General features: G+C 35.6%; 1 protein-coding gene across 8 annotated transcripts; it reads left to right on the top strand.

Moving 5' to 3' along the window:
• On the top strand, positions 1-25,945 carry LOC112055619 (putative histone-lysine N-methyltransferase 1). Of its 8 annotated transcripts, none has more exons than XM_052888928.1 (15): positions 15-149; positions 470-563; positions 644-1,682; positions 3,088-3,230; positions 3,801-9,781; positions 10,931-11,061; positions 11,984-12,065; positions 12,478-12,626; positions 12,961-13,056; positions 13,825-14,023; positions 14,462-14,610; positions 15,352-15,508; positions 17,437-17,536; positions 19,066-19,176; positions 19,720-25,945. In XM_052888928.1, the coding sequence occupies exons 3-15, from the start codon at positions 839-841 to the stop codon at positions 20,050-20,052; spliced, it is 8,475 nt and encodes a 2,824-aa protein (XP_052744888.1). In that variant the 5' UTR covers positions 15-149; positions 470-563; positions 644-838; the 3' UTR covers positions 20,053-25,945. The 8 variants fall into 8 exon arrangements, with proteins under 8 accessions (XP_052744884.1, XP_052744888.1, XP_052744889.1 ...); XM_052888925.1 differs by having other exon boundaries at positions 17-248; XM_052888927.1 differs by having other exon boundaries at positions 17-248; positions 358-563.
• The last annotated feature ends 1,899 nt before the right edge of the window (positions 25,946-27,844 follow it).

The raw sequence follows: 27,844 nt of genomic DNA, 5'->3' as shown, positions 1-27,844 counted from the left end.
CATACCTTCTCATCACTCACACTTTGACATTTGCGTTCATGGTAATTTTCGCGGTACTAGAGCGTCGGTATCAAAAATCTTGATTTTACTGTAAAAACACATATAATAAGTGATTATTAAGTTGTGATTTGGAGATAATGGATATAAACGTGTGTATGAATCTTTTTTAAAAAGTGCTAAGGTCTAGATCTCAATAGTTTTAATTATATCTGCAATATTGAAACTGTGATGGCGCGTGTATGACGGATGTATGTATCCCAAGTCGAAAGAAAATAGGACTGTGCTCGAAAGATATCTTGGCGTTGTGTTTTTTAGTTAAACTTTTTGTATCTGCTAGTATTTCTCTTCCCTAAACAGGTGTGAAATTAATTTTGGATAGTTTATGTGGTATGCAAAAAAGAAAATTAAGTTTTCGATATTGCTACATAGATAATCCACTATGGAGACCGAATCTTGCATTTCATTTTAGCGCATCGTGTGGTAAAGGAAGCAATATCGCGTTATAATGTCTAGATAAACTGAATACTACAGTTTTTATTCATGATAAGAGAAATTGGTATAATGTAAGCCTTATTTTCGAGTGATTTTTTTGAACAACCTTTGTCAAAGAATACACAACTTCATTTCGATTTTTTTGTTTCAGTTATGAGATGTAAATTATTACTGAGCCTGCAAACTAGTTTGTAGCGACATGACGTTGTATTTTAAATTCTATTAGCGACAGTACTTCGACGATTTATATAATTTGTTTGGGTATACAATTTCACGTCATTTTCGATCTAACTTTGTACAGCAGCGTTACGTCAGTCGGACGAATGATTCGACGCCTTTACACAAAATGGAGGAATCTGAGGACAACATGAGCGCCGAAGAGTTAAAATTTGTTGATGGCCCTGTTAAAAATAGGCCTAAAAAGAGGTCACTTGTTGAAAGGGAACTAGAAACAAGTTTAACAGCGCGTGTAACGTCGCCTTTAACTAATGGCGATAGAACTAATACTAGTCGCTATGGTAGAGCTCGACGACTCAAATCTGATGCTGAGTCTTGCGACACAGACAAAAATACACCCAAAACCCACAAGTCGCCCAAACTTGACCTATCACCCAGTAAAGTACAATCGCCAGCATATAAAATGCACGCTTCCAATTCTCCCATCAGAATTGAAACGCCAAAGAAGGATACGAGTTTGGAAAATCAAATTGAGAACATTTACAATGAAAATGTTTCTTTAAGTCGCTTCAGTTCTGAAGAGAAGGCTAGCAAGTCTTCGACTAAAAAGTTCCCTAAAGTTTATATAAGGAAAGATCTGATACAAGGTAAAGATAAAGAGGACGACACAGTTGTGCTTATTAAAAACATGTTTTCTTCGTCGAGCAGCGCAACTAAGTCCAATACTCATTTGGAAAATTACTTGGAGAGGTCATCTGAAAAGTATAATGGGAAAAAACCAATAAATGGTTATGTAAATACATCTTCAGTGGTAAAAACTTTGGATTTTGATGTTAAAAAGAAAAAAAAAGATGAGAAAAAAGTTGTTTTGTCAAAAAATGAGCTGTTTGAGTTAGAGGCACAATGTGAATACCAAGTTGGAGACTTGGTGTGGGCCAGAATGGGGACGTATCCATTTTGGCCATGTATAATAACCAAAGATCCATTAAGTGGAACTTTTGTTAAAAAGAAGTGTAAGTATTGTTGAAATACTGAAATATACTACAGCTTAAGTAACATTTTTTGTAAATTTTTTATCTTACTAATATTATGAATGCGAAAGTTTGTATGGATGTTTGTTACTCTTTAATGCCGCAACTAATGAACCAATTTGGCTGAAATTTGGAATGGGTATAGATTTTACTCTGGCTTATGAGATACAAGAAGATTTTACTAAGGCTACGTTTGATTTCGGAAAAATCCATGGTGTCAGAGGGATTTGTAAAAAAATTAATTCATTTTGTTTTGTTGGCACTGCCATCAAACCAATCAATAGAAAGGACATTGGTACAATGTTATTTTTCACTTTTTAGAGTAATGCATCTTTGTAGTTGGTTGAATTCTTTCATTAAAAAGATTTTATCTTGTGTATATAGAGCTTACCTTGGTGTAAAATACACACACAGTACTTTGTTGTGTTACATTTAGCACTGTTGTTTTATAAAAAGTTGGCAAAATGCTGAATTTCATACAGATAATGGCTACAACTATAATAGATAATAAGTTCTTGGTGGCATTATGACTTTGTCCTATAAAAAATAGACAAACAATTATATTATGAGATTATAGTACTACATACTACTGAAAAGTTTTTGTATATGATTTTTTCATTACTGTATAAAGTAAAAATAGTAATAAACTTCCAAAGCAAAGATCTCCTCTCTAAATAAGAAGGCTTTATCCACAAATGTACTGTAACTGTAACTAGGGTGTCAGCTAGCATATAATATTTTAATTATCTCATATGATTATATTTGAAGTATTGTTATACATATTATATAAACATAAGAGATATTAAAAATATTTTTATTAGATATTGAAATATATATTTTTTATTATTTTATATAATGTTATTGTCTGGAGAAGGCACTTATGACAGAAAAAAATGAAAAAATTGGAGGGTAGGGGTAGGGTAAGGATAGGGTTAGGGGAAAGTGTAGGCTAAGGATAGGGTAGAGTAGGGATAGGGTAGGAGTAGAGTAGAGGTATGGGTATGGTAGGCTAGGGGTAGGGTAGGGGTAGTTGAAAGTTTACATTGAGTTTCACGCTGACGAAGTCTAGTTGTATAGTAAAGTTTCGTAAACCAAAACTAGATATTGAGAAAGTAAATTTAAAATTTTGTTATTGGGCTGCAGTTTTGTATTTCTAAGTACCTACTGGATATAATAAAGTACTTTTATTAATATAAGGTGTCTAAACAAATTTGTGAGGCGACTTTATACATAATAATATGCTAGCGTATTGTGTCATTTATTTATTTAAATATTTTTTATTTATTTACATAATATAATTATAAACTTAACATCGACTAATCTGTATAAAGCTAAAGAGGGGAAAAAAATAATATATTTTTTATGCTTTTTATTTTAACATTTTTAGTGTTTGGACGTTTCCAGCGAGATGTACTTCATGTGACATTCTTCGGAGACAATGGACGCCGCGGCTGGATCGTGGGCACTATGCTTCGAAAGTTTCTTGGTCAACTGGAGTTTGAAATGGCCAGAAAAAATTATACACCTGAGGTATTACACTTAAAAGTCTATATTAAAAGTATTGTGTTTTGTTGACATACAAAGTCCACTTTGAGAGTACAGAAAGAAGCGTTCTTTCCACGCGTTTCCGTTAGATTTTGTATGATTTCCGTCATATAGGCCTCGACACCAGTGCCTCCCAGCGGCGATTCTGTAAACTAACTTACACGAGCCTCGCCATTATGATATTGTGTCTGAATAATAGCCACAGGATGATATAATCTGGACTTTGGGGTTGGATCGGGCGTTGGACGTTCTGATGACGGAAATTGTACAAAATCTAACGGTAAGCAATGTACTCTTAAAATGGACTTTGGACGTATTAGAAACATAATACAAATTTAATTATAAGGTAAAATTTCTTTGTTGTCATCATGTTGATACAAAAAACTACCCTAAACTTACAGAACTCACCTGATTATATATCTAGCGACCGATTGCGGATTCCAATTAGAAAGAAAATGGTTGATTGATAGTATAAGTAGTTATAATTTAGAAGTTTAAAAATTTGTAATTTAAGTAATTGAAATAATTTAATTTTGATTTAATTGTTTTTTACAGACTAAAAAAAAGGATCCAAGATTATATGCTGCATTTTTCATATCTGACAAAAAAATGCCACAATGGCAGATTTCTGTTGATGAAGCTGAAATGTTGTTAAGAGAGCCTAAAAGATTAAGAATTGATATTTTATATGACATGCTTTATAAGGGTAGAGAATTAAAAACTACACCAATACACGAGAAGAGCAAGAAAATCGTAAGAACTAACAGTGATGTATCTCTTAGTGAAAGTTTACTAGACACATTGTTTGCTGAAGATGATTCTAAAGGCAAAGATGTGGAAGGATCACAAAACAAAAGCAGAAACAAGTCTTTAGATGTGTCTGATGTTGTGACAGCTTGTCTTGATAATATGGCGGCCAAAACAGGTATAACTAAGATTCAAAGGCAATCTCACATGGACAGGTGGCTTCAGAAAGCAAAATCTAAAACTCCAGAAAAATCTCACCTTCAATCTCATCTGTCTCTTAAAATGGAGAGAGATAGTAAAGTAAGTAACTGTGTTAAATTAAAAAAAAAGTTGCCCAAAAATTCTCCATCTAACAGGCCTTATAATTTTAGAAAAAATAATAACGAATCTCAATATGAAACTGAACATATTTTGTTTTCACATCATAATGAACATGACTATAGCTTAAAAGACCGTGATAGTAACGGTCCTGTGATTTTAGACAAAATTGAAATTGAATATGAAAATGCTGAAATGTTTACAAGTGATATTATAGAACCTGGATCAGGTTTGGGTATAATTTCTAAAGTTGAAACACTTTGTGATTCAGAACAAGCTGATTATGAGAATAAAGAATTTATGACAGATTCCCGTTACAAATTAACAATAAATGACGCAAATAATGTAGAAAATACGACCAACCAAAATGAAGTAAATGTACAAAGTAAATGTAAAGAATTATTAGATTTAAAAATTGATTTAGTGGTAGAAAGTGATATCCCGTCGCTTTGTACAAATATGGCAGATATCACTGAAACAAATAATGTAGTTGAAACTATTGTTATAAAATCTCCTGAGACTATTGAATTAACAAACACTGACAATGACGAAAATGATTTAAACACGTTACCTTATGACAATACTTCAAGAAATTCAAATTTCATGTCCTTTGAGGACCAAAATTCTAAACTGTCAAGTCCAAATGTCTTAAATTGTACAAGTGAGGAGAACAGAAGTTTGAATTTATGTGATTCGTACATAGAACCAATGAAGGAGAGCGAAATATGCGACAGTACACCGATTACAACAAAACAAGTTCCTTTAGTGGAGTTGGAAAATCAAACAGCACAAGTTGAAAAGTCAGCTATAGAACAAGATAACTATTTTACTAGTTGTGATAAGTCTTCTAAAGAGTCCTATGATAGTTTATCTTTTGATCATACTTCGAATAGCTTTGATGGAAACTTATTGCTACAGACAGTCCAGGTAAAAGAAAGTATCGTAAAAGTAGATTTACCAGAAAATAAAGAGTTAGAGTTAAATAATAGTGAAGAAAAAAACACTCATCAAGATTTTTTAACGAAGTCTGAAGCTACTACAGAAATTGAAGAATCGGTAAGAAAACTAGATAACTACTTTAATAATTGTGATAATCTTTCTAAAATTGTTCAGGATAGTTTAACTCCTGATGTTACTTCAATTAGTTATGATGAAAGCTTATTGCATCAGACAACGACAGTAAAAGAAAATATTGTGAAAGTAAATTTATCAGTAAATAAAGAGTTAGAGTTAAAAGATAGTATTGAATACGAAATTAAGCAAGAATCTTTAATAGTGACTGAAACAGCTACACAATTAGAAGTCTCTGTAAAGGAACAAGAAAATTATTTCACTGTTTGTGATACACATTCTCAAAAATCTCATGATAGCTTAACTCTTGATGTTACTTCAAGTAGCTTTGATGAAAACTTATTGCATCAGACAACAATAGTAAAAGAAAGTATTGTAAAAGAAAATCTGTCAGTAAATAAAAAGTTACAAACAAATGATGGTATAAACAGCAAAACAAAGCAAGATACATTAATAGATTCAAAAACTTCAGGCATGGCAGAAGTCGAAGAGACTGTAACAGAACATGATAACTGTAAAAGTAATTGTGATAAGCCTTCTAAAGAGTCTTATGATAGTTTAACTGATGTTACTTCAAGTAGCTTTAATGGAAACTTATCTGATCAGATAATCGCAGTAAAAAAAAGTATTGTGCAAAAAGAAATATTTGAAAATAAAGAGTTGAAGTTAAATAGTAGTGTTGAAAAACAGCAAGATACTTTTTTAATAGAGTCGGAAAATACAATACAAGACGAAGATAGAATTCAACACGACGACTGTTTCAATGACTGCGATATGCCTTCCCAAAATAATGTTGGTTTAAAAGATGCTGATGATGATGATAACGGTATTGGGATTGAAAACTTTCTTGATCGATCTACGAATAATTTAGATACAAACACATTAGAAAATAAAAGTGATTTAATGGAAAGTACAGACATGGCGTTAACCGAACGTAACTTAGGGTTGTCTGCTGTTCTTCAAGTAAAAGAATATGTTCATAATGGGATTGAAAATGTAACAAACATATCGGAAATACAAAATATCGGAGAAAAATCAATATCGAGTTACTCTAACCAAAACGAAAATAATTTAAAAAAGAAAAATATATTTAGAGATGAACTGACTAGTTTACGGACGAAAAACTCAAGTGAATCTAATCTTGCGAACTCAAAGGAATGTGGTAATAATGACATAAATGATTCTTCCGACAAATGTACGGATGTCGGCGGAAAAAAGAATGTGATGACATCCAGAAGTCACCGTCGCATCAACATAAATCATCAGTGTAAAGCAAAAGATCGGCAAAATGACCTTAAAGAGTTTGAAATTCAACTGTATAATATTTTTGGTTTATCAAATGAAAAATGTCCAAAATCTAAATTTAATTTAGCCCTTAATAAACAAAGTAAAAATACTAACTTATCAGATAAAATAAAAACAAAAATTGACACTGTTCAAATTAATTCCAACGGTACATCTGAATGTGCAGATCATAGTAAACAAAAAAATGAAAATGAAAGTATTAACATTGACAATACAAAAACAAGTTCGCCGATTTGTGTAAAAGAGGTAGATTTAGTAAAAAGTAAAAAACAATGTTCACAAAAAGTTCAGTATGAGACTACTAATACTAATATATCCAATAATAATAATAATAATAGTTTGGTTAATGAGTTGCCAAAGGTGAAAAGTGATACCCTAAGTAATGTAGTTAATGCCGAAACTACTTCTACGGATGTCATTGAAGAATTAAGGTTAAAAAATAATAATAAAAATCTTATTAATATCATAAGTGATGCTGAAAAGAAAATAGTAGGTGGCAAAGTTTCCGACACTTTAATAAACTGTGACAGTAACGACAGGTTACAAAATACTTCCATAGATCTTGGAGACAATAATCATTCGCCACATAAAACGAATGTTACCACTGATTGTCAAGTCTCTTGCGACACCAGAAAAGCTTTGGAAAATCCGGCATTCTTAAATTATTTTGAATTAAATCAAGATCTTCTAATGGAAGAACAACCTGGCCTTACCCAAGAAGAATTAACAAATCATCTGTATAAAACCTGGTTGTATCAAGAGAATTTGAAAACAGATAAGACAAACAATAAAACTGCAACTGCGATATTGGTAAATGGTCTAGAGAAAAGTCCAATAAAAATCAAGCTTTCCCTTGATAAAACAAGTAAAAAGCATAAAAAATCTTATATGGTCGAAATAACAAACGACAACGAAATCTGTTTAAATACTCCTGATAATATATTTGTCGTGAAAGAAGAAACTGATTTAAATAAAATAAATTTAAATGATCATGTTGATGAAACCAAATCTTCGTTGAAAAGAAGTAAACGCATAAAACATCGCCATCTTATAAATTTCGAAAAACCTTTAGGGATTAATGTTGAAGATAGCGTTGGTAATAAAGTTTGCGAAGTGACTCCCGAAATTAAAGAAAATAATACCAGCAGAAATAAAAATAAAATGATAACTGATAAGGAAGATAAAATGTGTACAGATTTTGTAACGATTTCTAACAAACCTTCAGTCCAAAATGTTTATAAAACCGATCAAACTAAACTGGAATCACATTCCTATGAAAAGACTGATTGTATAAAAAATCTATCTCCAAAAGTGAACGATGGTCATATAGGAAAAATAACATTGAAGAGACCAGCATTACTTGATTTTAAAGCTGATTTAAATTCTGTTAGTGATGATGAAAAACCATTGGTAGCACATCCGTTACGTCTAACATTTTCCAAAAACCAATCTGCTTATGTTGCAGATGGTGAAACAAACACAAAAGATGAAATAAAAGATGAGAAACACGAAACTGAAAAAGACGACACAGATACCTCAATACAATCAGCAGATAGTGAAAATTCATTCAAAAGTAAGAAAGTACACGCATATGAATTGGTTAGTAACACTGGAGAAGCCATTTCAGAATTTAATAAATTAAATAATAAATATACTAGTAAAGCCTTTAACAATCCAGACTTTTTAAAATATTTACAATTAGAACGAGATACGCTAATTGATGAACACCCCGAACTAACCGAAGAGGAAATAACTAATCATTTGTACAATACCTGGTCATATAAAGACAATTTGACGAGTGCTATAAAGAAAGCGGATGATGTTGAAAAGGTCACTAACTTTATTAAAGGCCTGAATCAAGATCCTAGTCCAGTTAAAAAAGTTCGTAAAAAGAAAATCGAAAAAGATGAACTAGTAGAGTTCAATATTAAATCTGAAGATAAGACACGAAAAGAAAAGTCCAAAAGAAAGACTATTAAACAATATTTTTACAAAGAACATTTTTCAGATATTGAAGATGATATTGAATTTTTCGAAATACGTAATGAGACATTCAGTACACCTACACCGGTTGAAAAAACTGAAGGACAAAGTACACATATTGAATCGGCCGATGCTGAGTTAGAATATGTGACAGATGAAACAAATAAAGTAGAGGAATATTTTAGGCAACTAACTGCGCCTAAACCTAATGTATTCAAAGGTTTACTAAGGGAGAAAGTATGTGAAATTTGCGAAAAAGTTGACAATCTTATAAAGTGTAAAAGTTGTCACTGCATGTTTCACGTCGATTGTGTAAAGAAAAAAACTTGTGAAGTCATAGAAATCGCATCCACGGTTAGAGGTAGAAAGAAGAAGAAAAAACACCGTGGTCGAAAGGCGAAAGACACCATCGACTCTGAGAGCCAAAGCGACGAAAAATCCCAAGACCTTAATGCGTCCGACGAAATGTTAAACACGTCTTTGGAGAACGAAATTGAACCGTATATTGTAGTGAACGCGGACGATTTCGAAGCACAGCTGTGTACAAAAATGAAGGAATTACTCGAAAAACAAACCAATGAAAACGAATTCTACTCAAGTGCAGAAGAACAAGATTTTGATGATTTAGATTACGGTGAATGTAAAATAGTCGATGTGTTGCCACATAAAAAAAACAAGGACGAAATCGACTATTCCAATTTCAAATGTGACAACTGTCAGAAATACGAGACTCCAGTATGTTTTGTTTGTAAATCAGCTGTCTCTCCAAAGGATAAAGCTGATCATAGACAACGGTGCCAAGTGGCTCATTGCCAGAAGTATTACCATTTGGAGTGTTTGAACCATTGGCCGCAAACTCAGTTCAACGCTGGGGAGCTATCGAGGCAGAGCAATAGCAAACAGTTGGTGGAAGCTTTGACGTGCCCACGCCATGTTTGCCACACATGCGTGTGCGACGATCCTAGAGGATGCAAGACCAGGTTCAGCGGAGACAAGCTTGCCCGCTGTGTGCGGTGCCCCGCAACATACCACACATTCACCAAATGTCTGCCAGCGGGCAGTCAGATATTGACCGCTTCCCATATCATATGTCCACGGCATTATGAGCACAGGTAATATATATTTTTTTTATCAACCCATATTCGGCTCACTGCTGAGCTTATCTCCTCTAAGAATGACAGGGGTTAGGCCAATAGTCCACCACGCTGGCCCAATGTGAATTGGTAGACTTCACACATGCAGAAACATCAGATAGTTCTCTGGTATGCAGGTTTCTTCACGATTCCATACCGGATTCCATACCGGATTCGAACCCACACCCTCCAGAATCGGAGGCCGAGGTCATATCCGTTGGCCTATCACGGCTCTAAAGTTTTTTATAATAATACTAAATTAAAGAAAATCATGTAGCTTTATGACTGACTATAATTTTGCATTAAGGCCGGCCGCATACACTCGTATTCCGTATTCGTTAATGCGTAATTTCAATTTGGAATTCCGTGAGACTACCGCAGACTTTATGTTTTTCTTCGTTCAGATTGTACATTGGGGCGAGGGCTCGCATTTGTTACGTACGCGCTGAAGTTGAACTGATCGGAAAAAAACGTACATGTGCGTCATTTAATATATTTTATATTGATTTTTATTGCATTTAACTTATGCATTCGGTTTTACACGGAAAACGAATTCGGAAAACGTAAAGTAAAGTATTATGTCTGCCTTCCTCTAGAACCAATTTCGGTAAAAACAGATTTTACCGAAAATAATATGATTTAATTGTGTGTTATCTACATTAATATAGAGAGGTAATATTTTTATATCTAAACTCAAGAATTACTGGACCGATTTTCACTGAAAAATTCTTTTACAAATAGAAAGCAACATATATATATAGCATATGCGAAATTCTGCTAGTGTTACGAATTCCTCGAGTAGGGGTGGTATTTACATTCAATATTTATATTATTATAAAAAGCAGGTAGTTTGTATAAAGTTGTTACAACAGTGATTGTAGAAATAAAAGGGTATTTGATAATTTGAGTTTAGTTTTTTGTTTCACGCTGCTAGTGTAATTAATACAATCGATCATAAATTGTTTAGTGTGGGCATGGAGAACATGTCGGACAGGGAGGGATCCCTTAAACCTACTCACAAGTCCTGGGACCTGCTCAAGATGTTTCCTCTGCCACATAATGATGGTTGCAGTTACCTGTCACATTTTGTAAATAATGACTTGAGTTTTTTTTTTTTATCTTCACCAGGCCAGGAACTCAGCCTCGACACGTGAATACGGGATGGTGTTTCATATGCGCGTTAGGGGGCACTCTAATATGTTGCGAGTATTGTCCTACTTCCTTCCACGCAGAGTGCCTTAACATCGACCCGCCTGAAGGTAACATTTTAACGTCAATACATATTTGAATTTGACTAAATCATCATTTATCATCATCATCAGCCGATGGGCGTCCACTGCTGGACGTAGGCCTCTCGCATGGACTTCCAAACACAATGTCCTCGAGCCGCCAGCATTCATCCAGCAACCAGCAGGCAACTGGCTTCCGGCTTGATTTACTTGGTCCACCTAGTAGGGGTCGACCAACACTGTGCTTTCTGGTGCGGGGTCGCTATTCCAGCACCTTGGGACCCCAACGTCCATCGGCTCTTAGAACTGCGTTAGTTATTTACGTTAGTCATTAGCAGCAATGTCAGTGACTTTGGATCTTTCATCTGCGGATCTCCTCATTTCTGATTCAATCACGCAGAGAAACTCCAAGCATAGCTCGCTTCATCGCACGCTGAGTGACTTTGAGCCTTCTAATAGGGCCCATAGTCAGCAACCAATACCGTAGGTCATCACTGGCATCACGCAATGTTCGAAGACTTTCGTCTTCAGGTACTGAGGAATTTTGGACGCAAAGATTTCGCGGAGTTTCCCGAATGATGCCCAGCCAAGTTGGATTTGGCGATTCACCTCTTTCTCGAAATTGGACCTACCTAACTGGACTGTGTCCTAGGTTTAAATACTCGTCACCAATCGAGCGCAGAGACCTCGACAATAACAATAACAAAGTTAGTTAAATTGAAAAACATTTTTTTCTAAAAATTTGGTATTTCTGCAACCAATCAACCGATTTTTACGTGTTTAGAGCTGCAGTGACCAACCGTTCTTCTAGGGAGTAGGGGCAAATCGGTACAGGCGTCTTCGAGTAATCGATGTACATACAAATAATAATAATAAAAAAAGAACATACCAGTCAAATTGAGAACCTCCTCCTTTTTGAAGTCGGTTAAAAATATAAATGTTTCATTTTCAGGTGGTTACATGTGTGAAGATTGCGAAACTGGTCGATTGCCGTTGTATGGCGAGATGGTTTGGGTCAAACTGGGACATTATAGGTGAGTTTTCACAAAAAATTAAATGATGTATAATATTGGACTAAGAGCCCAGATCTTCGTCATTTTGTAAAAGCTCTTACTACTCTACCATACTTCTCTACCATAGGTTAGTACGGTAGCCAATTATGGAGTAGAGACCGTGCTGGCTTTGGGAGGTAGCAGGTTTTAAGGATCCAGACCCTCAACCGTCTGAGTATAAAGTGTGATTTTTTTTGTATTTTCCTCGGCATAATATGAGAAGTTATGTTCCCAGTCGCCAGTCACTTAGTTAAAATAAAAGTGTTTTTCACTTTTATTTTATTTATTTTTTATTCTTTACAAGTTAGCCCTTGACTACAATCGCATCTGATGGTAAGTGATGGTAACTTGTTAGGAGGAGGATGAAAATGTTGAAACATTGGTTCCGTTTCAGATGGTGGCCGGGTATAATTCTACATCCATGTGAGATTCCATGGAACATCCTGTCAGTGAAGCACTCGCAGGGTGAATTCGTGGTGCGGTTCTTCGGGCAGTACGACTATTACTGGGTCAACAGGGGCCGAGTGTTCCCCTTCCAAGAAGGTAATCATTCATTTAAAAAAAAAAAATTAAAAACCCCGTCTCCAAACAAACACGGACCAAAAAAAAAATTAAATGATACAAAGCTGAAAATTAGCCATAAATCTATAAAAGTTGGAGGTGCATGCCCTGGACTGGATTTGAACCTACATTCTCCGGAATCGGAGACAGAGGACAGAAGTCATATCCACTGGGCTGTCAGGCTCTACGGACGGTTATAGTATATATAGGGGTAATATTTGAGTATTTGTTTGATTTTTGTTGCGAATAATTAAACTCTTACTCACTAGACAGCTACATTATCAGCGAATAACATGCTTTGCTAACCACTTTTTAGGTGATTCCGGAAGAATATCGAGTCAAAAATCAAAAATAGACGCAGCATTCACTATGGCGATGGAGCACGCGCAAAGGGCTTGTGAAGTCTTGAAAAGTAAGTGGTGTAACGAACCCATGCGATAACGTCACCCAGGTCCGACACAATACGTAAAAGTACGTAGACTTTGCAATTGCACGTTGTAGAGTCAAAATCTCCTAAGGATGCTCCGGTTTCGGAGTGAAACGTAGAGTACTATCGGACCTGGGTGACGTTGTTGCATGGGTTCGTCGGCTTTTCGCGGAGGATAGCAAAATAAATAAATCATTATATTGTCCGTTTTTGTTTAATATAAATAATAATAATAATAAGTCTGTTTATTTCCAATCCAAATAAAATAACATAAAGTACAAGTAATTTTTAAACTTAATCACTAACATAATATTTAAACACAAAAAAAAAATACATTAATATATTAATTGCTGTCGCCTTCTTCGTTACCATTGATCGGAACCCCTTCTCGGGTAAAGGCCTCCTGCAGCTTTTTCCAGACCTCTCTGTCTTTAGCTTTCTTTACCCAATCATTTCCTGCTATTGTTCGTATATCATCTATCCACCTTTTTTTGGGGCGCCCTCTTCTCCTTTTTCCAGTTGGACCTTCCCATACAGTTGTCTTTAAAGTCCATCTTTTGTCCGTGTATCTTGCTATATGACCTGCTCATCTCCACTTCAGCTTTAGAGCATATTGTAAGGAATCTATAACTTTTGTCTTTCGTCTTATGTGTACGCTCCTGACTTTTTGTATTCTTCTTACTTTCATTACACTCCTTTCCATTGCTTTCTGGCAATCTGTTATTTTGTTTAATATAGTGGTTTGTCTTTCAGCGGCATCCCCAAACGTTGAGGAGTCAATGGACATAGCGTCGTCCCTGCTACCGCCGCACTACGTCAAGTTGAAGGTGAACAAGCCGTGCGGATCGCTGTGCGGAAAAAAGATTGACATAGAGGAGAGTTCCCTCACACAGTGCGAGTGTGACCCCAATGAGGTTGACCCCTGTGGACCCTACACTCAGTGTCTGAATAGGTGAGTGAAGATGTCTATTTTTCCTTTTTCTACTCCCATTTCGTAGTCCACTTGTGACCCCAATGAAATTGATCCCTTTGGACCTTACACTCGCTGTCTAAATAGGTGAGTGAAGATGTCTAGTTTTCCTTTTTCTACTCCCATTTCGTGGTCCATTTATGATCCCAACGAGATTGACAGCTGTGGATCCTACACTAAGTGTCTAAATAGGTGAGTGAAGATGTTTATTTTCCATTTTCCTACTCCCATTTCGTAATCCACTTGGGACCCCTGTGGACCTTACACTCAGTGTCTAAATGGGTTGATGAAGATGTCTGGTTTTCCTTTTTCTACTCCCCATTTCACATAGGCAACTATCACCCGCACCATGCTACAGCGCACATAGTATAAATAACCTGATGATGATAACGATGATGATGATGAACCGTTTCATTTCAGGATGCTACTGACAGAGTGTGGGCCCACCTGCCGAGCGGGCGACCGTTGCAACAACCGCGCCTTCGAAAAGCGTCTCTACCCCAACATGACCCCCTATAGAACACCCCATAGGGGGTGGGGGTTGAAAGCACTTGAGGATATTAAAGCTGGTAAGAAAAAAATTATGAACAAGTTTCAAGACTCGAATTACATAAATTTTTATTGCATGTATCTTTTTTTCCTCTGTAGCCTTGTTTTTCGTTTGTTTCGCTTGTTTTACTCAAAAATTAGGGTAAGGATTGAGAACCTTAATCTATACAAGTCGAATATTATCGTACATTCGAAAATATTTAGTCTAAAGTTCAAAACTATACTAGATTCTTAACTCTTTATTCGCGTCATCCTTAACTTCGACTTTAGGTTCATAGGTCACGTAAGTTAATCTGCTTAAAACCTTGGACCTTACTAGAACTGCAACAATTCAAACATTAGAACGACTATTCGCTCTAGTAGGTTCTTACTAAAATGGATTGCCCGTTCTCGCCCAGTAAGTTTGTTGGTAACAAAAAAAAATAATACAAAAAAAAGAAACCAGCTTCAAATGTTACTTCGCTGCTTTGGTAAACCATTTTGCCCTACAAGAGTGATAAAAAAAATGTATTTTTTTTTCAAGAGGACATAACTTCATCTTTTAGTAAACTAAATGTTGAACGTTTTTATGGCATTAAACTACACACGCCGGCATTTTTAGGAAGCTATTTACACAATGAAAACGAAACATCGATTCTATAGAAACAATTTTTATAAACGCGTTAGATCGTTGATCTTATACTTTGACAGAGGGGTAACGTATAGCGAGGCAGGTCCCTATATAATTCGTCTTAGCGTTAACTAGAGTTCGTCATCCTTAGGTCAGTTCGTAATCGAGTACGTGGGCGAGTTGATCGACGAGCAGGAGTTCAGGCGGCGCATGCGCAGGAAACAGGAAGTGAGGGACGAGAACTTCTACTACCTCACGCTGGACAAGGAGCGGATGATAGACGCCGGGCCCAAGGGCAACTTGGCCAGGTGAGCTTTCACCATCATCATCGATCATCATCACCATTCACCATCATTAGCTGATAGATATCCACTGCTGGATATATCCCTCCCATAAGGGCAAATAATTTATGAGTCGCAAGCATCCAGCTGTTACGCGTTACCAACTTGATGTATTCAGTGAGGGTCAAACACTGAGCTTTTTGGTGGTAGTACGTATGAACGTTATCATTGACTCTTCGAGCTTCGCTATTCGTTGAAATATGTCGGTAATTGGTTTTTCTGCGGAATTTCTAATTTCTAGTTTGATAATGCTGAGATACTCCTTGATCCATGACCTCTGAGGCACTGTATGCCATCTTATGAGACCCGTAGTTAGCGACCTACCGACCGACCTAGCGACTAGTGATTAGAGATGTGTCGACTATGACTTTTTTCTCTGAAAATTATGAAAATGCCCCATCATACCCTAATTAACAATGACAATGATAAAAACAAAGCTGCTTAAGTACATAGGATTAGAATAATTAGAGTATTAATTAAAATTAATATTTAATTTAATTATAGTCCTATGCACTCATAGAGATGACTATGACTTTGGCCGACTAGCCGACTAATCGGTAGCAAAGAGGCCGACTAGCCGACTAGTCCGTTGCAAAGAGGCCGAATAGACGACTAGTCGGTAGCAAAGAGGCTGACTAGCCGACTAGTCGGTTTCAAAGAGGCCGACTAGCCGACAAGTCAGTTGCAAAGAGGCCGACCAGCTGACTAGTCGGTTGCAAAGAGGCCGACTAGTCGACTGGCATTTACGAAGGAAACGCCAGGCCCAATGGTGAAATTGGCCAGGTTAGCTTTCATCCTCATCATCCATTATTATCACCATCATTGATTTGTAGTCTTGGCCGCCCTAAGACCCCACAGTACCAGCCGCCCCGCTCTCAGCACCTACTAGTTCAAGATTCGTATTAGGAACGACCTTCACCCATCTGTTTATTGGATGAAAAGTGTTTTATATCCATGTTCGCGCTTTTTACGATCGCAAACGCTTCGAAAACTAGAAAAATGTATGGGAATGACAGATCTTGATCACGTGACCTGTCGCTAGCAAATGTCATTCTTATACATTTTTCTAGTTTTCGAAGCGTTTGCGATCGTAGAAAGAGAATCGACGAGCTACTTGGCTACAGGCCCAGGAGTTTTGAAGGCAACCTTCTCGCAATATATATTTTTTTGAGCGCTAAAATGGATATAAAACACTTCATCCAATAAACAGATGCGTGAAAGTCGTGCTACTTGGTACAGGCGCTGGTCAAATTATCATTAAAGATAGTTAATAATGATCAATAATAGTTTAGTAGTTTAGTGTAGTAGCCGTGTTAGCCCAGTGGATATGATCTCTACCTCCGATTCCGGAGGGTGTGGGTTCGAATCCAGTCCGGGGCATGCACCTTCAACTTTTCAGTTGTGTGCATTTTAAGAAATTAAATATCACGTGTCTCAAACGGTGAAGGAAAACATAGTGAGGAAACCTGCACATCAGAGAATTTTCTTAATTCTCTGCGTGTGTGAAGTCTGCAAATTGAGCCAGCGTGGCAGACTATTGGCCTAACCCTTCTCATTCTGAGAGGAGACTCGAGCTCAGCAGTGAGCCGAATATGGGTTGATAATGATGAATAATAGTTTGGCCAAGAAATTTTTAGGCAACCTAATCTCAATATATTTTCTTTTTTTTCTTTATTAAAAAGAATATTTGCCATATTTTTTATAATATGATCAATATTTCCATTCCCCTCCAACTAGTCGGGAACGACTGTGCTAGGAGTGGGTACGACAATAGACCAACGGGGTGACGATCGAACCACCACCCCTCGGTGACGTGTCCAACCACTCTTACCGTTGAGCTATTGAGGCTCTATATATTTTTCAATATAAATATATAATATTATGTCTTTGTTCAGGTTTATGAATCACTCGTGCGAGCCAAACTGTGAGACTCAAAAGTGGACTGTGTTGGGAGACGTTCGTGTGGGACTCTTTGCGCTTTACGATATACCAGCTGTAAGTATATAATTTATTCAATTATTTATTAATGTCACCGTTAGATTGTAAAATACGTTAGTTTACAATCTCACTTGTGATATTCTAATCTGCCGTCATATTGTGAACTGAAAATACTGATTACAATTTTACGTGTTATTTTTCTGTAAGTATCGGAAGTGTAACCGTTAAATTGTCAATCAGGATAAATTTACCATAGAGTTACAAAAATATTACAGCGGTCATAATAAAAATAGTAAAAAATTACAATGTACAAGTCAAAGAAAAAAGAAAAAGAGAGAAAATCAGAGGGGTGGCCAGTGCGTTTCCTAATTTTTTTAAATACTTAATTTTAAACATTTTTCATGTTCTTCCATTAGTAAATTAAATTGTTATCGTTAATTATAAGTATAATTTAGTCAAATCTAAAGTTAGGTTAGGTTAGGTAAGAACATGACAATTAGGGTTTCTGGCCGCAGGTTGGACACTTATGTCAGTCTTTAGGTATAATAAATAATAAATAAATATGTGATGTCGTAGTATTTTATTTGACTGACTTATGTGTTTCATTCCTAATTCTATGAATACAGAACGGTCTACTGTAAGGCCGACCTATCAGGGACGAGTTCGGACAGTTGACGTTTTAAGATTGCAATTTAACGGTTTCACTTCCTATAGATTATATTATACATAAAAATAACACGTTAAGTTGTAATCAGTATTTTCAGTTCACAATATGACGGCAGATTATAATATCACGAATGAGATTATAAACTAACGTATTTTACAAATTAACGGTAACATTAATACACTTTGTTTGGACACCAAAAAGCAAGATAACATTATTACAAACAAATTTTGAAAAAAGAAATAGGATAAAAAAAGGCGGTCTTAACGCTTCATTGCGATCTTTTTCAGGCAATCTGTTGCAACCAAAAAACAGCATTTGATTAATAAAACTCGTCGAATGCTGTGTTATCTTTCAATGAAGTGGCTTGAAAAGAATCATCCTCAAGATCATAAACGTAATAGAAAGTAGTGACGTAACTAATTAGTTTTTGTCAAGTAAATAATAATAGTCAACTCGCCTGCTGTACAAACAGAAGATTTTTTGCATAGAGGCAGTTTAGATGCGTAGAAACTCTAATCACATTTTTATTTGTAAAAATAATCTCGTAATTGTAATATTTTTATAAAACAAAATCGTATTTTTATCACGTCACCGCAAACGCCAATCGTAAACTGTAACGTCATTCGCTACAAGGCATCGGTTTGTGATTGGCGCTTGCGGTGACGTGATATAATCACATCACTTCATACGCCAATCACGCTGTTATCTCTATGAATGACGACACTTGCTAATGTGTTGTGTTTCGGCGGCAAAAATTTTACGTAGATATTTTTTCATTTATATTATATTTTTTACTGGTTTTTATTGACGGGATAAAATAAAATATAGCTTATAATACTTCCATATTTCGGTTTAAACACTGTTTACAAAAGAGGCAAGTAGCCTATTCTATAAATAAACAAACTGTACTTAATTACAGAACAGTGAACTTACCTTCAACTATAATTTGGAATCGACGGGTATCGAGAAAAAGCAATGCATGTGCGGCGCTAAGCGGTGCTCCGGCTATATAGGCGAGAAACCTAAACAAGTAAGTACTGTAGGAAATAGTAGTCTGAGACGGATATGACGTCAGGTGGCGCGACTTATGGGTTACTTAGGATAGGCGAGGAGAGTGACTTGAGTGGAAAAGGGGAGCGTTGGTTAACTGTCAAGGGCGCCCTTAATCCTACACACAGCGTTCACAAGTGCGTAATTCCAGTCAAGGTCATTCTCTGCCATTCTAGAGTCTTATTTTGGTTACAGTTTGATTTGTTAATCAAACTGTTGTTTGTTTGATGGTTACAAGCCGTTTTACCATCCTACCGACACACACACAAATAGACACTCGAGTTTCCTTTACCACAAAATAATGGTTCAATCACTGTCGCTGCTATCTGTCACGTCATACATAGTTCTCTTTTACCGCGAGAATACGGGGATAATACATTCAGTATGTTACTTGGTGAAAGAATATAGCTTTCTTGTAGGTAAAAGAATGTTTAAAATCGGTCAAATAGTTAATACCTGAATCGTAACAAACTAAATATTAAATCTTACCTCTGTAATATATTGATATTGTCTTGCTTTCCAGGACGAGCAACCAAAGAAAAACAAACAAACAGGCATACCAACAAAGCGGACGTACAAGAAACGCAAGATCGTAGAACTATCACCGACCACCAAACCCAAACAACGAGTGGCCAGAACTTACAAACCGAGAGAACTCACAGAAATCGAAAAAGATCTGCTAATAATAAAGAACGCTACCAACGGTGTTTCGAGTGATTCTGAATCGAGTCGACTTAGTATCGATAGTAAGGATTCAAAGGGATTCAAAAGACGGAGGACTGACGATACTTTGTCGCCGAGTACTAAGAAGTTTAAAGTGGATAGAATAGTTGATTCAACACACGACGAATCATAGTATCTAGATTTTCACAGTATGAGGACTAAAAGTCCGGTATATTGTAGATCTATTGTGTTGAGTTACGGAAAAGAGGGTTTGAGTAATACTCCTCGAAATAAAACCTTGATTGTTTGGTGAACAGTTTTGTTCCTCTTTATAAGAGTTAATTTTGTGTAAACAATATAGAATGGTCTGGTTATATTGTTAATAAAAAGCGCTTACAATGGTGTGTCGAGTGATTCTGAATCGAGTCGACTTAGTATCGACAGTAAGGATTCTAAGGGATTCAAAAGACGGAGGACTGACGATACCTTGTCACCGAGTACTAAGAAGTTTAAAGTGGATAGAATAGTTGATTCAACACATGACGAATCATAATATCTAGATTTTTACAATAAGGACTAAAGGTCCGGTATATTGTAGGTCTATTGTTTTGAGTTACGGAAAAGAGGGTTTGAGTAAGACTCCTCGAAATAAAACCTTGATTGTTTGGTGAACAGTTTTGTTCCCCTTTATAAGAGTTAATTTTGTGTAAACAATATAGAATTGTCTGGTTTTCTAATAATAAAGAGCGCTACCAACGGTGTTCCGAGTGATTCTGATTCGAGTCGACTTAGTATCGATAGTAAGGATTCTAAGGGATTTAAAAGACGGAGAACTGACGATACCTTGTCACCGAGTACTAAGAAGTTTAAAGTGGATAGAATAGTTGATTCAACACATGACGAATCATAATATCTAGATTTTTACAATAAGGACTAAAGGTCTGGTATATTGTAGGTCTATTGTGTTGAGTTATGGAAAAGAGGGTTTGAGTAAGACTCCTCGAAATAGAACCTTGATTGTTTGTTGAACAGTTTTGTTCCTCTTTATAAGAGTTAATTTCGTGTAAACAGAATGGTTTAGTTTTCTAATAATAAAGAGCGCTACCAAAGGCGTGTCGAGTGATTCTGAATCGAGTCGACTTAGTATTGACAATAGGGATTCTAAGGGATTCAAAAGACAGAGAACTGACAATACTTTGTCACCGAGTACTAAGAAGTTTAAAGTGGATAGATCAGTTGATTCAACATACGATGAATCATAGTACCTAAATTTTTACAATGAGGACTAAAGGTCTGGTAAATTGTAGGTCTATTGTGTTGAGTTATGGAAAAGAGGGTTTGAGTAAGACTTTACCAAACAATCAAGGTTCTATTTCGAGGAAATAGAACCTTGATTGTTTGGTAAACAGTTTTGTTCCTCTTTATAAGAGTTAATTTTGTGTGAACAATTTAAAATGGTCTGGTTATATTGATAATAAAGCGCGCTACCGATGGTGTGTCGAGTGATTCTGAATCGAGTCGACTTAGTATCGATAGTGAAGATTCTAAGGGATTCAAAAGACGGAGGACTGACGATATTTTGTCGTCGAGTACTAAGAAGTTTAAAGTGGATAGATCAGTTGATTCAACTTACGAATAATCATAGTACCTAGATTTTTACAATGAGGACTAAACTTCTGGTTATATTTTAGGTCTATTTTGTGAGTCATGGAAAAGTACACCTAGAAATATGTGTGAATATTGATTTTTAAATTCAGTTTTGTCCCCCTTTATAAAGGTTAATTGTAAAAAGGTATTAATTATTATTAATAATTAAAAGCTGCTCTAGGTAACTCTTACGCGATCAATACCAGGCCAATATAAATGTTAAGAGCTGTCATAAAAGTGACAGCAGTACAGCTGATATAGCGCTCTCGCTCGCTCTTACGCTACAAATACCAGACCAACATAAATGCTACGAGCTGTCATAAAATGTGAGAGCAGTACAGCTGATATAGTAGTCTAAGATCCGGCATTAGAAATATATACACCCATCTGTTATTCATTAGTGCTATGAAATAAATGATGGATAATGTTCACAGTTCCACATTGCAAATAGTTTGTCTAGTAAAATTGCGACCAAACACATTTTTCATACAAAATCTAGGAAACCATGAACTAGATCAAATACAACATAATACAGTTAAATTAAGCATAAAATAAGCTTTCATGTGACATATTAGATGACTAAACATGAGGGTTTATAAATATAATTACTTAACTGTTTATATCTGGCAACCCCACAGTTGCAGTGTAAAAGCAGGCAACCTTTACTTTTTAATTTAATTCTTTTGGGTATATTCTATTAACTAGTGTACGATTTTTTTTAATTAATTATGAGGGAAGTTAGACTTGACAAAAAATTAATCATTTATTATTGATCGGCCGCAATTTAACTATGCAACCTATGTGCAATGTGTCAATGTGAATATTTTCTATCATTTATTTCTTATCCCAAATAAATAACAGATGAGGGATATATTTCTTATGCCGGCTCTCTTACTATACGCACTCTCTCGCTCTTACGCGACTCATGCCAGGACGTAGTGATGTGACATGTAAACTGCCTTTATCGATTGTTGATATTATTGAAACAAAATCAGTAAAATAAAAATTAATGTTTTTTTTTTCTAGTGGATCTTTTGGTCTGTTAGCCTGTTATGATTATTTTATCAAAGACTTATTTTATTTTATGTTTAATATTAAAATAATTTACAAATAGTGTAAAAAAATCAAAATAATCAAAAAGTAATAAAATAATGTTGAATGTAAAAATATGTAGTTAAAATTTCAGAAAAATAATTGACAAAAGAATATATAAATCATGAAAGTGTCAGATTTTAACAAAAATTTCAACTATTGTCAATGTTTATTTGTTACATATTGAAAGAGTTAAGTTTATTTATAGTCATTGCGTTATCGGTTGAGTCGTCGAGCAATAAATAATTTATCTATCATCTATCTATTGACATTTATGGCCGCACGGCTCAGTTGATAACGCATGTATGGTCGGATGTAATCTGTATGACGTCTTGGAAATTAGCTGCAATTGTCGCTAGGCGCATGTCTGTGGTCATACATTAAGTCAAGAGCCACCACTGCCGCACCCCTACGTTACCGCTGACACCTAAAGTCAGACATAAAGTTTGCATGCCATTATACACGATCACAACTAGTTTTAAAAATATCTCATGTGACTGTAGGTATTTTATAACAATAGTTGATTACAATTTATACCCTTGCTGGATATTTTTCTCGCAAATTTCTTAATGATGATACTAAGAAACTGGCTTATTAATGAATAAATCGGATTCAACTGTATATGAGACCAAGTACCAAAGAGTAATGGAACAATTATTAAATAATAATTTACGTGTATTTTAAGTCTTCCTAACTGAGCTGTAAGGTCTCTCGCACACACTAAATACTGTCTATAAAGTAGGGTAGGTAAGGTTTCTCAAGTGTACTTGAGAATACTGTAAAATTGTCGGGAATAATGCTGTAATATTGTCGGGAATAATACTGTAATATTGTCTTGAATAATGCTGTAATATTTTCCGGAATAATACTGTAATATTGTCGGAAATAATACTGTAATATTGTCCGGAATAATGCTGTAATTATGTTGGAAATAATACTGAAATATTGTCGGAAATAATGCTGTAATATTGTCGGAAATAATGCTGTAATATTGTCGGAAATAATGCTGTAATATTGTCGGAAATAATGCTGTAATATTGTCGGAAATAATGCTGTAATATTGTCGGCAATCATACTGTAATATTACTAGGGTATTAATTGAAGTTTAGACAATCTTGCCGTACTTTATTGACAAAATTACTTGTGTGTCGATAGCCTAATGACACATTTACATAGGTTGCAAGAATGCATTACATGGAATTCAATAAAATGCCATGAAATAGATAATGTCTTTAAAAAGTCATGACATATACATCATGTAAGAAAATGGCAGGATATTGCTGTTTAATTTTAATCACATTTTATGTCGACAGATTGTATAGAATAGTGTTACAGCCCTATTGGTCCGGGATCCGTGGAATTTTTTTACAATTGATTACTATTAAGTTAATTTCCTAGCTAGCTTCATCTTGATGAGAAGCTCGATGTTTTATTTATGAAAATTCTTGATTCTGGTAGCTACCAGGTAAAAAAAATGTACCACGCAATTTGTAGGTCATTGTCGCTGTTAAGTTGTATAATACACATACAGATAGTAATCAATTGTAAAAAAAATCCACTGATCCCGGACTATATCACACAGGTATTTTCGTTTGTAGGCAATAATGAAAGAGCGATATTTTCGATTCGGCCACTATTGGTCGACAATATCTCTTTCTCTTTACGAAATATGTCATTGACGCATCTTAGGTCTACAGATTAGAACAGTAGGGCTATTCTTTAAAGTATGTCTTTATAACTCGCTAGTGAGAGTTTCGGATTCAACTCTATCTGTCTCTGTCACGCAAGATACTATAGGAGGAGAAAGATAGACATACTAAGAGACATTGTTCGATCAACAGTGACCGAATCAAAAATATCGATCTCTTTTGTTGGTAACGAAAGAAAGAGCGATATTTTCGATGCCGCTGCTATTGGTCGACATTCGTTTGTTCCTAGTCTCGAAATGTAGTACGCATGTTATGGTTACTTTGAGATCCTGGGTTCGATCCCCGGCTGGACCGATTGAAGTTTTCTTAATTGGTCCAGGTCTGGCTGGTGGGAGGCTTCGGCTGTGGCTAATTACTACCCTACCGACAAAGACGTACCCCCAAGCGATTTCGATTACGAAGCGATTAAATCGCTTGAAACAGGAAGGAGTGTGGATTTTCATCCTCCTCCTAACAAGTTAGCCCGCTTCCATCTTCGATTGCATCATCACTTACCATCAGGTGAGATTGTAATCAAGGGCTAACTTGTAAAGAATTAAAAAAAAACTACTATAGGGTTAAGATGCGGTCAACAATGTGTCATTTTGTCTTCTTCAGTGTGAAAGGGCTGTTCTGAGAGTTATGTTCCATTATAAGTTAAGGCCACGTATTCATTTGTGTACATAGTAGGTATATTGTATCCATTTTATTAACCGACTTCCAAAAAGAAGTAGGTTCTACGTTCGGCTGTATGTATGTTTTTTCTTTTAAGGGTTTTTCCACCGAGGCCAAAATTATAGGCCATGGAAGAATATTTAAACCTAAAATTTCTTTAAAGTAAAACGGACCTAATCACTACTATTTTAAGATCACTTTACTTTGACTTTGATTTGAGATTTAAATTTTAACCCATGTTTATATGAAAGTCTAAGAATTTCGTTCTTTTATAATATGGCATGCAAAGCGTTAAATCGATTATAAAAGAGCGTGTCGGGCCACGCGCAGTGTAGGGTTCCGTAGATCAAATAACACTTTAAACCCATTTTATTGCAAACATACCGATAGTGATACACACTATAACTATTACACTATGGGATAGATGAGAAAAAAAAATCGCCTCACTTTTCATGTAGGGCAGGAACCAAATCTTTTGAGTTGGCACTTGACTCTAACAAAAAATAGAACTGAGAATTTTAATATTTTACAAAATGATTCCTAAATCGAAAAATAGGATTTCGAGGCCCACAATGTTTTTAGTAAATCTTCGCGGACAGACAGACGGACATGAGAATAGTTTAAGGATTCCGTGTGGAATATGGAACCCTAAAAAGTTCATTTTCTTAATAATCAGATTATTTAAATATAATCTAGTGTGTGAATAAAAAATATTAATTATTTGTAATTTGTCTGATTATTATTATTATTATTATTATTTGTGATCATGTTTTTTTAAACTAATTTGGATGCTACCATTATTGAACAAAGATGATTCAATTTCGAAAAAATGTTAGTAATTTTTTTTTTAAATTTTGAAATTTTAAAGTTTGTTTACTAGTGAATATGGGGCCTTAGAAATATTATTATTAATACCTGTACATATTTTTGTTTAGTTTAGTTGACGCTTTTTACATATCGACGCAATAAATACGTATTCCAATGTGTGAGTGTTTTATTATATTAATAGTAATTCTAAATATTTTGTTTGAATGGGTATTTTCCTCCTACTTTTTTCTTTTTATAACGCTTCGAAAACTATTGGATAGAAGCAGGCGTTACTTTGCGGAAGTTCATCATGATTATATAATGATTTATTTGACGAACCCATGTGATAACGTCACCCAGGTCCGACAGAACACTCTCTACGTACGTTACAACGTGCAATTGCAAAGTGTCAACATCTCCTGGGGATGCTCCGGTTTCGGGGTGAAACGTACGTAGAGAGTATTTTGTCGGACCTGGGTGACGTTGTCGCATGGGTTCGTCGACTTTTCGCGGATGATAGCAAAATAAATAAATCATTATATAATCATGCTTCGAAAACTAGAAAAATGTATGGGAATGACAGATGTTGATCACGTGACCTGTCGATAGCAAATGACGAAGCGTTAGCGATTGTAGAAAGAGAATCGACGTGCCACTTGGCTACACTACAGGGGCAGCGCCTCAAGCCATGTGGCACGTCGAATATCTGCAATTACAAACGCTTCGAAACTAAAATGTAAACTATAATTAGCTATCGACAGGACGGTCACTCAAGTTATCGATCAGTGAGTTTCAATATTTTCATACTGTTACTATCGCGATGACGTAAACGCATATTTCTAATGAATTGAAACAGCGCCATTTAGTAGCACTACTGCACAACAGTTTCAATTCCATATAAATTCGCGTTTACGTCAACGCGATAGTAACAGTATGAAAATATTGAAAACTCCTACTAGGCACACAGATCCGAAACATTTTTTAGTTTTCGAAGCGACAGCATTTGTAATAACTAAAAATTTAAAATTTTGAAAATCCCCCGAAGATCATTAAATTATTAATTACACTCTCGATCAAGTCATCAATATTCATTTTCAGTGCGCTGTCATTTGAGACCCCACTCGAGTATATTTGCAGACATTCAGTTAGTCTTCCCCACTTTCAACCCCCAGAACTTTAAACGGCTTAACCTATTTTCATGAAACATGTCTAAGCACACTCACATAAGTAACCTTTCATACACAAAAACTAAATTGAAATCGCTTAAACTGTTCGGGAGTTATGATGCCATAAACAGACAGACACGTCAAACTTATAACACCCCTCTTTTTGCGTTGGGGGGTTAAAATGCCACATGGCTACAGGCCATGGATCGTAAAGCATTATGAATGACCTTGAGTAAAGTGTTTAGTGGGTGGATAGATCATCAATCAGCTTCAAGCAGGCCGAGTTTCTCAAACTTTCCTGTTAAAATTTCCAAACACAAGCCCCTGTTAAAATTTCCAAGTGACAACTCCTTACTAACTAATGGGAAACCCCCCTAAAGAAAAATAAAAATGACTATTGAAAAAAATAAGGTTTCGATTTGTATAAAAGGTAACACATACAGTACCAAAAGAAATGTCTTTGTAAAATTAATGTGATGGGTGTGTTTGTTTCTTGTCGCAAATGGATTTAATGTTCGGAGTGATTTTGGACAATTTTAACCTTAATACTAACTCGGTATCCGTTATCAAGCCACCATTGTGTAAATCTTGTCGCGAACCCCCTGCCGTCAAAAGGCGAACTCCTCAGGGTTTCGCGTACCCCACTTTGAGAAACCCTGGCTTAAAGGAGAGGCAGCTAAAAAGTTATATAAAAGCGCAGTTCAAGTGCAGTGTCATTGTAATAGAGACAAATGACTTACAGTAAGAGACCCGGCATCACACTAATATTATACCTAAAGGTGAAAGTTTGTATGTGTGTAAGTGTGTAAGTATGTTTGTTCCTCCTTTACGCTGCGGCTACTAAAGCGATTTGGCTGAAATTTGGAATGGAAATAGATTTTATTCTGGATTAACACACAGGCTACTTTTC

The sequence above is a fragment of the Bicyclus anynana genome, chromosome 24 (assembly GCF_947172395.1).
Source record: "Bicyclus anynana chromosome 24, ilBicAnyn1.1, whole genome shotgun sequence".
Lineage (NCBI taxonomy): Eukaryota > Metazoa > Arthropoda > Insecta > Lepidoptera > Nymphalidae > Bicyclus > Bicyclus anynana.
The sequence above is the reverse complement of the archived record's forward strand: the minus strand, read 5'-3'. Positions and strand labels throughout refer to the sequence as shown.